Raw genomic sequence first — 14,521 nt, 5'->3', positions numbered from 1 at the left:
TCTATCTATCTGTCTATCTGTCTATCTATCTGTCTGTCTGTCTGTCTGTCTGTCTGCCTGTCTGCCTGCCTGTCTGTCTGTCTCTCTGTCTGTTTATCTGTCTGTCTGTCTGTCTGTCTATCTATCGTCTCTCTATCTGTCTGTCTGTCTGTCTATCTGTCTGTCTATCTATATATCTATCTGTCTATCTATCTATCTATCTATCTATCTGTCTGTCTGTCTGTCTGTCTGTCGTCTCTCTGTCTGTCTGTCTGTCTGTATGTTTGTCTGTCTGACTGTCTTTCTGTCTGTTTATCCATCTATTCATCTGCCCTTAGGTCTGTCCGTTTTTCTGTTTGTCTTTCTGTTTGTCTGTTTATCTGTCTGTCTGTCCATCCATCTATCTAGTCCATCTATCTAATGTTTTCTCTCTCTGTTTCAGACCATGCTGCTGGAGAAATGGAGGGTGTGTCAGAGGCCGAAGGGAGAGAGTAACTTCCTGGTGTTCTCCCAGATGCTCTCAGGCCTCAGCACAGACATGAGGTCAGTTCGGTCCCTGGAGCTCTCTGTGGTCAAACTCAGTAGCATTTGCTTCTTGTATTGTGAAGCCTTTTTCTGGCTTCCTGCTGGATTCGTACGGTCATGAAAAACCTGGAAAGTCATGGAATTTTAAAACAGCAATTTCCACTGCTTGGGAAAAATAAATAAACCCAGAAAGTTATATTGCATAGTTTGCATAATTTTACTCATAATTTTAATTTATTCAATTTTTGTATATGTTTGTACCTGAATACTACTGTTAGACTGAAACAGTTTCCAAAATTAAATGAAGGTTCTGAGTTTAACTGATAATAATGGTTAAATAAATTACAATATTCAGTGATGTGATGATATGTTCTCTGGAGTAACGTCTGGCACAGTTGCAGCTTGTACTTATTATTAAAACAAATAGAAAGCAAACAAGTAGCGTTAATATTTTAGTTAACATATGCTATGATAAATTTGAACAGATTTTTATTCTTATTGTAAAATAATGGAATATTAGGTCATGAATATTGTCTCAAAAGTCATGGAAAAGTCTTTATTGGTAAAAATGTGTACAAACCCTGTTCCTGGCTTCTGTCCTCACAAGCCTGATTGCAGCATCATTAGACGGCAAACACAAAGTTACCCGTCATTAAACCCCAGATCATTCACCATATTGTTATGGGTTTGTTTTTGGACTCAGTTTCCCCTCAGAGGCACGCACAGGCTCTTCAGCGAACGCCGCTTTGGCAGAACGCCTGCTCTTTTCATAGCTTTGCCTTAAAACAAAAGCTCCAGAGAGCTCGAGGGGGCAGGATCTTGTCTGATGTCATTTCCTGTTTAAATTTGAGTGTAACTGTCTTGTTCTGTAATCACAGGACTGAACTGCAGCTGCACCAGTTAAAGGAACACAACTCATTTGGAATTTCATGCCCAACCAAGGTATGAACTGTTTTAAAAAAGCAATAATAATAATAAAGTCAAAAGTCATGATTGTTAAACAAACATGATTAGTGCATCTGCTCTGACATGTTGAGCTTTGGTGCTCATGTGGGAAAAACACGTTTAATTCTAGCTTGCAACATCCTGATCCTGTTCTCTCCACATCTACCCACAATTCCATTCAATAAAAAGGAAAAAAGCATAACTTAATTTAATTTTAGATGAAATACAAAAAAATTAAATAAAGTAACTAAAATTAAATAAAAAATTTAATTAAATTTAAAGTTTAAATTAAATTATTAAATTAAATGTAAATTAAATTAAATTGAAAGTTACTTTTAAAGGTGCTAAATAAAATAAAGTTATTTTTATTAGTATTAATAAATTAATGTTTTTAATTAAATTAAAAATTATAATTGTTTACATTATTGCCCAACGATATATTAAAAGTTGGATATATAGTACTTCCAATTTTATCCACATACATACAGTATACTAACATGAAGCGATATTTACAGTATAGCAAATCTCAACTATATCCAACGTTATCTGCATACATACAGTATATTAACGTAAAAATGTATAACTTGTTTTTCGTTTTTGGCACTATTATTGATATAATCGGACAGAAATGAGACAGACTGGGCTTGAACCTTTGTTTCCCGAATGAGCACCAAGGCTCAAAGTGTCTTGCAGATGTGTGTTCTGACTTGAACTTTTCTTTAATAAGTTTTAATAAATGTAGTTTTTCATCCTTCACTTCAGGTGGATGAAAAGCAGAGAGCTTCAGTGGGTTTTGGGAAGCTACTGGCCGCCATGAATACTTTAGGATTCTCAGTGGATGAGCAGAAGGCCATTTGGCATGTTTTGGCAGGAATATACCATCTCGGCGTCGCAGGAACATGCAAGGGTAAATCAGGACTAGACTTACGACTGTATTTTGTCAAGCGAAAAAGTATTAGGTGAGCCTTTACTCTCTGTTTTTCCTTTCTTGTAACGGCTTCAGTGGGCCGTAAGCAGTTTATGAGTTTTGACAGCGCGCAGACGGCCAGTGCCATCCTGGGTTGTGAGGGAGAGGAACTCCACACTGCCGTCTTCAAACACCACCTGAGGCAGTTACTGCAGAGAGCCACCGGAGGCGTCAGAGAGCGCCGCGCTGCAGAGGAACCAGAGGACGGTCAGAAATACACACTGAACTCTGTTAAACCCACCAGAATCTGAGAAGATCTGAGATAAACTGTGTAGAGAGGAACTAGAGATAGCATCCTGGAAATCAAATAAATGAAATATTGTTTGTTTGAGTTTTTATAAAGTTTTTATTATTCAGTTGATGAGGACTGGGTCTATTAAGCAGTTTAGCCTCATTGTAAACAGATATTTGACCACAGAATGACCATCCAGGTGATCAGTTAGAAACAAATATTTCTGAGAGCCACATATTAAATCTTAATAACCAAGTTATAACCAAAAATATTTCTGAGACATGTTGTTTCTGTTTTATAATATAAACCAAATTATGTAAATGTGTATTTATTTATATCTGTTATTTAATATCTAAATAATATTTATTTCTCATTCTGCCATACACTACTGTTCAAAAGTTTGAGGTTGGTAAGATTTTTTCATGTTTTGGAGTAAGTTTCTTATGTTCACCAAGGCTGCATTTATTTTATCAAAGATGCAGTAAAACAGTAATATTGTGAAATATATTACAATTTAAAAGAACTGTTTTTCAGGATTCTTAGATGAATAGACAGTTGAAATAGAAATCTTTTGTAATGTTAAAAATGTCTTTACTGTCGCTTTTGATCAATCTAATGCATCTTTGCTGAAGAAAATAATGATTTATTTTTTTAAATCTTTTCTTTCTTAGCATTTATTTAGTAGTATATCACTGTTTGCACAAACATACGGAGACACTGAAGACTGGAGTAATGATGCTGAAAATTCAGCTTTGCATCTCAGGAGTAAATTACATTTTAAAATATATTCAAATAGAAAACTGTTATTTTAAATTGTAATAATATTTCACAATATTACTGATTTTATAGTATTTTTGATTAAATAAATGCAGTCTTGGTGAACATAAGAGACATCTTTTAAAAACAAAAAATCTTGATTTGCAAAAATGTCACCAGAACTTAGCAAAATCATACACATCCTCTATTTGAGGATGTCCTAAATGGGAAAATATGTCAACTATGCGTGTGTTTCAGGTCCAAAACTGAGTGCTGCTCAGTGTGTGGAAGGGATGGCGGCTGGTCTCTATGAGGAACTCTTCACCACTATTGTGTCTCTCATCAACAGGTAAGTACACACTGTTTGGTGACAGTTATATCTCTCTAAAGTGATATAGCGGTGTTTCCCAGCCTTTCTCTTGTTCTCTCTCCAGAGCGCTGCACTCTCAGCAGCTGACGCTGGCCTCTGTGATTGTAGTGGACACACCAGGCCTGAGGAACCCCAGACACAGCAGGGATGACCGAGCCGCCGGCTTCTCTGAGCTCTGTCACAACTACTTACAGGAGAGACTGCTGGAGCATTACTTCAACCACACATTCACAGACACGCTGGAGAGACACACACGGGTACCACACCGTCTCCAACCACTACGGGGATACGTTAGAAACTGCTGTTCTAGTGTTACAAATATTGCATATGAATATGAACCTTGCTGATTGAATTCAAATTGAATGAAATTTCGTTTCATTTTTAAAAATCATATATAAAATAATGTATTAAATAAAGTAACATTCCTATGCATATTTATCATTTCTTTGTTTTACTGCCATTTTATTTGACCAATAAACTATACCTAAAAATGTCTTATGTCAATCTCAAACAAATATTGAAAATTTGTTATTGACAACCTAAAACAGATATTTAATATTAATATGAACCTTGCTGATTTAATTTTAATTTAATTTAAAAATAATATATCAAATAAAAAAATTACATTCCTATGCATATTTCCGCTATGATCTCTCAGGCTGGTTCGGTCAGGTCCAGAACAACCCGTCTGTCCTAAACGCCAGTTCCCTGCTGCAGAACTCCTCAATGTAAGAGAATACAGATGATCACGGACTTTTGCACTGCAGTATGGATGACTTCTAACAGATTTTCCTTAAATAAAATTCTGAATATTGAAGTTTGCCAATTAAAATGAAAGTAAATTGTTAAAGTTATTAATGATTTGACATTATTCATTAGTATTACTAAAATATTCATTCATCTCTCCAATTTTATATTAATAAAGGTGCCAAGAAAAATAGCAGGTATAGTATTTAGAAATAACTTATAGAACAAATAGCAAAAATGGCAATAAAACATAAGGAAATACATGTACATGTTAAAAAAATTGGGTGGGTATTTTATTTTATTTATTATTTTTATTTATTTTATTTTTTTATTTTTATGCACCGCTAAGCTTTTCCTCAATGCACAAGAGCTTATCCTCAAATAAAATTCAGAATATTGAATCTTGCAGATTAAACTGAAAATAAAATGTTAATGTTATTTGGGGAGTTATTAATAATTTGATATTATTGATGAGTATTATTAAAATATTCTGTATGTTTGGTTCATGTGAACTCTGGGACATTCATATATATATTAGAAAATATATAAGGAAATAGATGTTAATTATGGCTGAAATATTTTATTTTATTTTATTTTATTTTATTTTATTTTATTTTATTTTATTTTATTTTATTTTATTTTATTTTATTTTATTTTATTTGATTTGATTTTATTTTATTTTATTTGATTTGATTTGATTTGGTTCATGTGAATTAGTATGACAACAGTCCATCCGCTCACAGAAGACATATTAATGACAAATAATTTGCATTTTCGCATTCTTCCATATCTCATTTAATATAGTATAATGCATTTCTCATAGCTGCTTGTCACTGAATAAATTGCTGTTGGAAAGCATCTCACATACTACACATCTTTTGCACATGTCTACAGCAGACTTGCGCAAGTGCTGTGTGTGTGTGTGTGTGTTAAGTTTTGGTGCTAAATCAAATTCAATAACACAGTGAAACTGGTGTCTTGTCCTCCTGAACTGTTACCTAGCAACAGGGATAAACATCTGCTGCTAGTACTCACAGTGGTGTTCACGCTAATGATGCAAACGTGCCGCAATAAAGACAAGTGTGAATACAGCCAGCATCAGTGTGAGGGCTTCCATGAGCTTGGTGTTGACAACTTTTAGAAAAGGTTCTTATTTGGTTTTCATTTTTGCTCTTTTTTTGTTTGTTTTACTAAAAATGCATAGTAAGCGATGAAAAAAATCCAAACTGCTCACTAAAGGCAGTTACTATGTAGACATGCAGCAATGAGAAATTTAATACACAACTTTTACATTATTAATACTGTTGTAGTTTATGTGTAGAGACCATGCCAGATTGCTTTCATAACAGCTGTAAACCACACTGGAGTGCAAATAAACTTAAAACTAATTTTATAATTTAATTGTATAATTTAAATAAAAAACTATTTTTTAAATTAAAATAAAATTCTAAAATTAAATAGAATACATATAACTGCCTATATTTTTAACTAATGTATAGCAAACGTTTTTTCACATTTTAATTTGCAAGGTTCAGTATTCAGATGTTTGTTTGAGGAAAAGCTCTAGTATGAAAGTGTCCTTAGAAAAATTGTTTAAATTAAATAACATTAAATTACATTACACTGCATTACATTACATTAAAAAAAAAAAATGACCACCCATATTTATAACTTCTGCCATTTTGCTATTTGTTCTGAAAACTATATCTAGAGATGACTTGAAACAAATTCAGTTGTTTAATCTTTGTTTAAAATATGTTTTAAATTGAAATAAAAGTAGAATAAAGGATATTTACTGTATAACTAAAATTTTGATATTTGTTCTCTAAATTATATCCAGCAATGCCATACCTGTTGTTTTTCATGGCACCATAATTTTTTTGGCCACTTTTATGGATTATAATAATAGAGAGATAACAGGAAATCAGCGTTTTATTAATGTTAATGACTTTTACAGTACGGTTGAGTTCTCTTGTAGGTTATTTGTACAAAACACATCAGTGCTCTTTCATACTAGTTGTAAACTGGACAGGGATAAATGTAAATTTGGATTTGAATTTCATTAATATTGCCATTTTGCTGTGCCTTTAATCTGTGTCTAGAAATGCCATATCTGTTTTGTTTTTTTGCTTTTTCATGGCACCACATGCTTTTTTGGCATTTTTATTGATGTAATAATGAAGAGATGACAGTAATATCTGTAAATAAAATTTATATCATTAATACTGTAGTTCGTGTGTACCAAATATGCCATATGGCTTTCATACCATTTGTAAACCTCACTGGTGAAGTGCACATGAAATTGAAAAAACCCATTCTCAACCAATTAAAAACAAACCAAACTATGAAGTCAAACGGATGTGGGTTGATGCTAAAAGCTTGAGAGTGAAAACTCCCTAATTCTCTGATTTCTTCTTTCACTTGTTCCTCTTCTCAGTGGAGCGGTGAAGGCCCTGTTCAGTCCGCGGGCGTCCATGCCTCCTCTGTGCCGGGGTTTGGGCGGTGTGGAGGGCGGCTCTCAGCGCTCACTGGAGAGGTGCGGCACGTTGCGGAAGACTCTGAGCGGCGGGATGGCGGCCCTCAGGAGACATTCCCAGTGCATCGCCGTCAAACTGCAGGCGGTGAGAAACAAATGAGCTGTTATGAAGCTGTTTCCATCTGCTTTTTGTCTGTAAATCCTCTTCACAATTTCCATGACTGTCTCTCTCACTGAGCAGGATGCTCTGCTGAATCTGATTCGGCGAGCGCGGCCTGTCTTCCTGCAGTGTTTGAGTGCTAAGACAGATGGCTGTGGCTTTGATGTCCCAGCACTGCGTGTACAGCTGCACTCCACACACCTGCTGCCGGCACTGCAGCTGTACCGAACAGGTCACACACACACACACACACACACTCATGCATGTTTGTTTCTTATCATGTATGGGACTCTAATGACTTCTGTTGTACTTCATTAAAGCAAATTAGTTGCAAGTCTCTCTATTTCTGTTTGTGAAACTTAATGCAATAATTCACCCAAAAATGAAAATGTGCTGAAAAGTTACTCACTCTCAGGTCATCCAAGATGTAGATGAGTATGTTTTTTTCATCAGAACAGATTTGGAGAAATTTAAAATTACATCACTTGCTCACCAATGGATCATCTGCAGTGAATGGGTGCCGTCAGAACGAGAGTCCAAACAGCTGATAAAAACATTACAGAAATCCACAAGTAATCCACACCACTCCAGTCCAGCAAATAACATGTAGTGAAAAGCTGAGTGTTTGTAAGAAACAAATCCATCATTAAAGCATTTTTTACTTTAAAATGTCGCTTTTGGTAAAAAATAAGGAGTCTTCCTCCAGTGAAAAAGTCTATCCACTGTTGTCCCCTTGCATCAAAATCCACCGACGTATTTGTTTAAAACTGTATTGCAACCTGGTTTTCGCTTTTGCTAAACAGTGCTTGAGCTATGCATATTTCTTTCCTGATTCAGACAAGAAAACTTTTCACTAAAGAAACCAATATTATAGATTATGGACTCCATAATGATTTGAAGTTAAAAACATCTTGATGAATTTGTTTCTTACAAACACGCAGCTTTTCACTTCACAAGACGTTAACTGATGGACTGGAGTGGTGTGGATTACTTGTGGATTATTGTGATGTTTTTATCAGCTGTTCGGACTCTCATTCTGACGGCACCCATTCACTGCAGAGGATCCATTGGTGAGCAAGTGATGTAATGCTACATTTTTCCAAATTTTTTCTGATGAAGAAACAAACTCCTCTACATCTTGGATAGCCTGAGGGTGAATACATTTTCAGCAAATTTTCATTTTTTGTGTGAACTGTTCCTTTAAGATTAGAGATTTTAACCGCTTGTGGTACAGACATGATTCCTCAGATTGTATACTGCATCTCAAACATACTGAACATATGAAGCAGTTCTCCTTGTAAAAAACAAAATCAGGTCCCATTTTGTATTGTCAATTACCAAATGTCCTTTCAAAGACAGCAAGCTCTGTCTCTGTGTCTTGCAGGCTACCCTGAGCACATGTCCCTGGGTGATTTCCGCTGTCGTTTTCAGGCCCTCTCTGCTCCCATAATGAAGCGATACGGTTCTGTCTTCATTACCCCTGACGAGAGGAAGGTCTGGACGTCCTGAATCCCATGGCACACATGTGCCTCATTACCCTCTGCTAAAATGTCATTTATTTTTAATGATGTCAAATGATGACAATATTTATTTCCCTGTTTATTAACCTGTTTATTGATTAGCCGGTTTTTGCTCGAACAGCCCTCATTGATTCAGGGAGCTGCTGTTCCAAAAGTGGGCCTGAGCTCTGTCTGTTTGTGTTTACATCCCTTTATATCAGGCTGTGGAGGAATTATTGATTGATCTGGATTTGGACAAGAAAAGCATTGTTTTAGGAGCGAGCAGGGTGAGCCAGAGTCATCTATCTATCTATCTATCTATCTATCTATCTATCTATCTATCTGTTTGTCTGTCTGTCTGTCTGTCTGTCTATCTATCTAGTGATCTGTCGTTCTGTCTGTCTTTTCTCTATCTATCTATCTATCTATCTATCTATCTATCTATCTATCTGTCTGTCTGTCTGTCTGTCTGTCTGTCGATCTATCTATCAGTCTATCATTGTGTAGTTCTGTCTATCATTGTTGGAAATAACACTTCTGAAGTTTTCAGGTCATTCTCTCTCTGATGTGTGTGTTTATGAAGGTGTTTATGAAGCGTGATGTCCTGAGGTCTTTAGATCAGCAGAGAGATCAGTTGTTGAGCAGCTGGCTGGTGCAGCTTCAAGCATCCTGTCTGGGTCATATGGGCCGCCAGAAATACCGCCGCATGAAGGTGAGTCTCTTTTGTCCTCTGTTTATAGATCTGAGGATAGGTGCTCAGAGTTCCTCTTTGTAATGACCCAGTGTTCATCGAGGGGAAGTAAAATGGACAATCAAACAAAATTAAGACATTTCTGCTGCAATAATCCCTGATTAACTTCAGGGGAAAAAATTTAATTCTTGGAATAGTGTAAAATATAGCTTTTAATGGACTTTAGTAGTTGACTTTAATAGTGCTACAGTCTTGTGTATAGTTGTGTCAGTGTGGGTCTGATGCAGCATCTAATGTGAGTGCTGATCTGGGATCAGGTTCAGCAGATGGCAGTGAGCTGTATTCAGAGAAATGTGCGAGTCCTCACCGCAGTGGCCCACTGGAGCTGGTGGAAGCTGCTGTGCAGAGTGCGCCCCCTGCTGGACGTCAACATGGATGACCAGCGACTCAGATCCAAAGAGGTCTGGGGACATGTTCATACTATACATAACATTTAAACCACTAAATCATCGAGTTATCCAGTAATCATCTGTACAATGATATTTGTGTATCTATCTATCTATCTATCTGTCTATCTATCTATCTATCTATCTATCTATCTGTCTGTCTGTCATCTGTCTGTCTGTCTGTCTGTTTGTCTGTATCTATCTGTCTGTCTGTCTGTATCTATCTGTCCGTCTGTCTGTCTGTCTGTCTGTCTGTCATCTGTCTGTATCTATCTGTCTATCTGTCTGTCTGTCTGTTTGTCTGTATCTATCTGTCCGTCTGTCTGTCTGTCTGTTTGTCTGTCTGTCTAGATTGTGTTTTTGTTTATCAGATTTGTTTCACTCCATTATAATTGTATCACATTCTGTTGTTCAGGATGAGATCACTACTCTGAGGAGACGTCTGGAAAAGTCAGAGAAAGAACGAAATGAGCTGCGTCAGACTGCAGACAACCTGGAGACCAAGGTATATGTTTGTGCCGTGCCCCCTGAGCCACATATGAAATGATACTGTCAGATCAGGAATCTTATCTATCTATCTATCTATCTATCTGACTATTTCTATCTGGCTATCTATCTATCTATCTATCTATCTATCTATCTATCACTTGTCTGTCTCTCTATCTATCTATCTATCTTTGTCTGTCTGTCTGTCTGTCTGTCTGTCTGTCTGTCTGTCGTCTGTCTGTCTCATCTGTCTGTATCTATCTGTCTGTCTGTCATCTGTCTGTCTGTTTGTCTGTATCTATCTGTCTGTCTGTCTGTATCTATCTGTCCGTCTGTCTGTCTGTCTGTCTGTCTGTCTGTCATCTGTCTGTCTGTCTGTATCTATCTGTCTGTCTGTCATCTGTCTGTCTGTCTGTTTGTCTGTATCTATCTGTGTCTGTCTGTCTGTATCTATCTGTCCGTCTGTCTGTCTGTCTGTTTGTCTGTCTGTCTAGATTGTGTTTTTGTTTATCAGATTTGTTTCACTCCATTATAATTGTATCACATTCTGTTGTTCAGGATGAGATCACTACTCTGAGGAGACGTCTGGAAAAGTCAGAGAAAGAACGAAATGAGCTGCGTCAGACTGCAGACAACCTGGAGACCAAGGTATATTTAAGTGATGAGCGGTTCAGAGGGGAGGCCATGAGTCAAGCTCTAGATACTGAGCGCACGGAGAGACTACGTCTCGCCAAAGAGAACAAGGAACTGCAGGTACAGCCCACCCATCATCTGTCTCCGTATCTCTGTTTCTAATTGGTCAAATTTGATCACAAACTATCCAGTCTTGTGGGAATGTGTTATAAAGGCAATATTCAGAATGTCATATTACTCATATTAGTATTGCATTACACCAAATACACAAAATAATGATCTTTAAAATAGCATCATATGACCCCTTTAAACTAAATGAAATGAGAAATGTTGCCTTGGGAACTAGCTAAAATGAAACAAGTTTAAGCACATATATATATATATATATATATACAGTGCTGCTTGAAAGTTTGTGAACCCTATAGAGTTTTCTATATTTCTGCATAAATATGACTCAAAACATAATCAAAATTGCACAAGTCCTGAAAATAGACAAAGAGAACCCAAACAAACAAATGAGAAATATTTTCTAATCGTGCTGCAACTGAAGTGATTGACAGCCTGAATATAAAGGGAGCGCTCTTTGCTCACTTCATATACAGTGCTGCTTGAAAGTTTGTGAACCCTATAGAGTTTTCTATATTTCTGCATAAATATGACTCAAAACATAATCAAAATTGCACAAGTCCTGAAAATAGACAAAGAGAACCCAAACAAACAAATGAGACAAAAATATTTTCTTTGCCATTTATTTATTGAGAAAAATGATCCAGTGTTCCATATCTGTGCGGTGCAAAAGTATGTGAAATTGTGAATCTTTGCTTTCAGTATCTGTTCTGACCCCTTTTGCAGCAATAACTGCAGGTAAATGTTTCTTGTAACCGCTGATCGGCTTGTAGGAATTCTAGCCCCTTCCTCAGTACAGAAGCACTTCAACTCTGTGATGTTGGTGGGTTTCCTCCTATGAACTGCTTGCTTCAGCTCCTTCCACAACATTACAATTGGATTAAGGTCCAGATTTTGACTCTGTCATTCCAAAACATTAACGTTGTTCTTCTTTAACCATTCTTTGGTAAAAACGACTTATGTTCTTGGGGTTGTGGAACGAAAAGTCTAGTGTGACCGCGGCTTTACGCTGGAATGCAGTGTTTTCTTTCTCCAAACACAATGCTTCTTATTTGAACCCAAAAAGTTCTATTTTGGTCTCATCCATCCACAAAACATTTCTCCAGTAGCCCTCTGGCTTGTCCACATGATCTTTAGCAAACTGCAGACGGGCAGCAATGTTCTTTTTGGACAGTAGTGACTTTCTCCTTGCAACTCTACCATGCACACCATGGTTGTTCAGTGTTCTCCTGATGGTGGACTCATGACAACTCTTGCTTTTGGAGTTATCTTTGTTGGTGGACCGCTTCTGGGGAGGGTAACAATGGTCTTGAATTTCCTCCATTTGTACACAATCTGCCTGACTGTGGATTTGTGAAGTCAAAACTCTTTAGACATGTTTTTGTAACCTTTTCTAGCCTGATGAGCAACAGCAACTCTTTTTCTGAGGTCCTCAGAGATCTCCTTTGTTCGTGCCATGATTCACTTCCACAAACATGATCAGACTTTGATAGATCCCTGTTCTTTAAATAAAACAGGGCACACACTGACACCTGATAGTCATTTCACTGAATGAAAACACCTCTGAACAGATGGACTCTTAATTTCACCTTCAAATTAACTGCTGATCCTAGAGATTCACATACTTTTGCACCGCATAGATATGTAACACTGGATACTTTTTCTCAATAAATAAACGAAAAATAATATTTTTGCCTCATTTGTTTGATTGGGTTATCTTTGTCTATTTTCAGGACTAAATCTGATTATGTTTTGGGTCATATTTATGCAGAAATATAGAAAATTCTATATATATATAATTTGAATTCAGTTAAACTTTCTGTTATTTCAATGAACGAAAATGTTTTTTTGTGATTTTAATTTGTTTTCTTTAACTATAATAGCTCTGGCTCAACCTGACTTACCAATAACCGTAGGGAAAAAGGCTAAATTAACAACTTGTATAATTAACAACTCATAATATTTCTGCAGATAAAAATATGCTATTTCGATTACAGCCACTTTGCTTCAAATTAAATATGTGCCTACTATCATAAAAAAAATTATAAGTGAAACATAAGTTACATTTTAAACAGTAATATTCTACTGTATATTGTCACATGACCTCATCAGGTTGCATGTTTAATTCAGCAAATGGCATCCAGTTAGCATCTTTCATAAGTTATTTTGTATTCTAAAATCACTTCTGTGTACAAAAGACCTTTTCTCTTGACAGTCCAAATAAATAATGAGTTGAGAAAGAGATTAATCTTTAAAAAATTGTGGCTGGTTGAAAAATGACACGTTCATTTATCACACTAGAAATGTAAGGTCAAGTGGAAGCAATGCACAGTATTCCTCACAGCATGTTCTGATTGTATACGGCACGTTTCAGCAAATGAAGTACTGTAGGTAATGTATCCCATGCATATAGAAAATTAGCATATTGTCCACATACTACCGTATATAATGCAGAAACAGTATGATTAGTATGCTTTTCCAAACATAGCCTGCAATATTGTCTCAAATGCCTCACTGCTGTGTCTCCTGTTGAATTGTGGGAGTCACGCCCGTGTGTTTATTCTGTGCTCTGTCTCAGAGTCGTGTGGACCAGAGTAAAGTGACTTTGGAGGCCCTCGAGAGGCAGTTAGAGGAAGAAAAACAGAAAGTCAAGAATAAAGAAGCTCTCAGTGGAGTGGCGACAGGTAAGACAGGCTTCCGTGTAGATGCAATCAAACATGCTGGTGAAGAAAGATAATGACTGTTTGCGTGGGTGTGTGTGAATCCTGCATGTGCACACAGAAAGTGAGCTGCAGCTGCAGCTGGAATGCGCGCAGACGGAGGTGGAGTTCCTGCGCAGGCGTCTGCGGCAGACGGAGGAAAGACTTGAGAGTGAGAAAGAGGCCCGTCAGCTGCTGGATACTAAGGTATTAATATTAATTATTACATTAATTATGACCTTAAAGCGGCACCTTAGAGTGTTTGTCAAGGTTTCTTTTAGTTTTCATACATGGTCTTAGTTATTGTTGTTATAGTTAACTACAACATTTAAAAATTGTTTTTAATAATTGAAATGAAGTTAAAATAAAAATATTAGATGAAAACTTGAACTTGAAAAAAAATGAAAATGACAAATATTGCTTTGGGAACTAACATAAATAATTTAGTTAAATAACTAAAATGACCGAACCTGAAATAAAAATAAAGCTAAATGAAAAATATTTCAAAAAAATTATAATAATTATAAAAATGACAAAAGCACAACAAAATTACTAAAACTTAAATTAAAATTAAAACTGAAAATATAAAAATAAAAGCTAATTCAAATGATCAATATAGTATTATTGAAATATTACTAAAATAGCACTAAAGTCTGATTTTGTATATACAACAAAACAAACCAGAAGCCTTCACAATAAAAAAAAATCAATCAAACAAACACACAAATAAATAAATAAATAAATAACTATCTACCATTATTGCCCAGGACAAAGATACAGCTCG

The 14,521-nt window shown here is 36.1% G+C and overlaps 1 protein-coding gene across 1 annotated transcript in view; it reads left to right on the top strand.

Moving 5' to 3' along the window:
* The window catches only part of LOC107758573 (unconventional myosin-XVIIIb-like), a 50,248-nt gene that overhangs the window by 17,741 nt on the left and 17,986 nt on the right, over nucleotides 1–14,521 (top strand). The window contains exons 10-26 of the mRNA XM_016576345.1: nucleotides 422–522; nucleotides 1,383–1,446; nucleotides 2,212–2,356; nucleotides 2,453–2,623; nucleotides 3,663–3,753; nucleotides 3,839–4,031; nucleotides 4,414–4,502; nucleotides 6,959–7,142; nucleotides 7,239–7,389; nucleotides 8,542–8,651; nucleotides 8,878–8,943; nucleotides 9,240–9,368; nucleotides 9,665–9,808; nucleotides 10,209–10,298; nucleotides 10,838–11,032; nucleotides 13,617–13,722; nucleotides 13,820–13,944. Of these exons, the coding sequence (XP_016431831.1) occupies nucleotides 422–522; nucleotides 1,383–1,446; nucleotides 2,212–2,356; nucleotides 2,453–2,623; nucleotides 3,663–3,753; nucleotides 3,839–4,031; nucleotides 4,414–4,502; nucleotides 6,959–7,142; nucleotides 7,239–7,389; nucleotides 8,542–8,651; nucleotides 8,878–8,943; nucleotides 9,240–9,368; nucleotides 9,665–9,808; nucleotides 10,209–10,298; nucleotides 10,838–11,032; nucleotides 13,617–13,722; nucleotides 13,820–13,944 (2,154 nt within the window). The remainder of the gene's footprint in view (nucleotides 1–421; nucleotides 523–1,382; nucleotides 1,447–2,211; nucleotides 2,357–2,452; nucleotides 2,624–3,662; nucleotides 3,754–3,838; nucleotides 4,032–4,413; nucleotides 4,503–6,958; nucleotides 7,143–7,238; nucleotides 7,390–8,541; nucleotides 8,652–8,877; nucleotides 8,944–9,239; nucleotides 9,369–9,664; nucleotides 9,809–10,208; nucleotides 10,299–10,837; nucleotides 11,033–13,616; nucleotides 13,723–13,819; nucleotides 13,945–14,521) is intronic.

This window comes from Sinocyclocheilus rhinocerous, unplaced genomic scaffold, assembly GCF_001515625.1.
Source record: "Sinocyclocheilus rhinocerous isolate Xijiao unplaced genomic scaffold, SAMN03320098_v1.1 scaffold623, whole genome shotgun sequence".
NCBI lineage: Eukaryota > Metazoa > Chordata > Actinopteri > Cypriniformes > Cyprinidae > Sinocyclocheilus > Sinocyclocheilus rhinocerous.
Note: the sequence above shows the minus strand (reverse complement) of the source record. Positions and strands in the feature narration are given on the sequence as shown.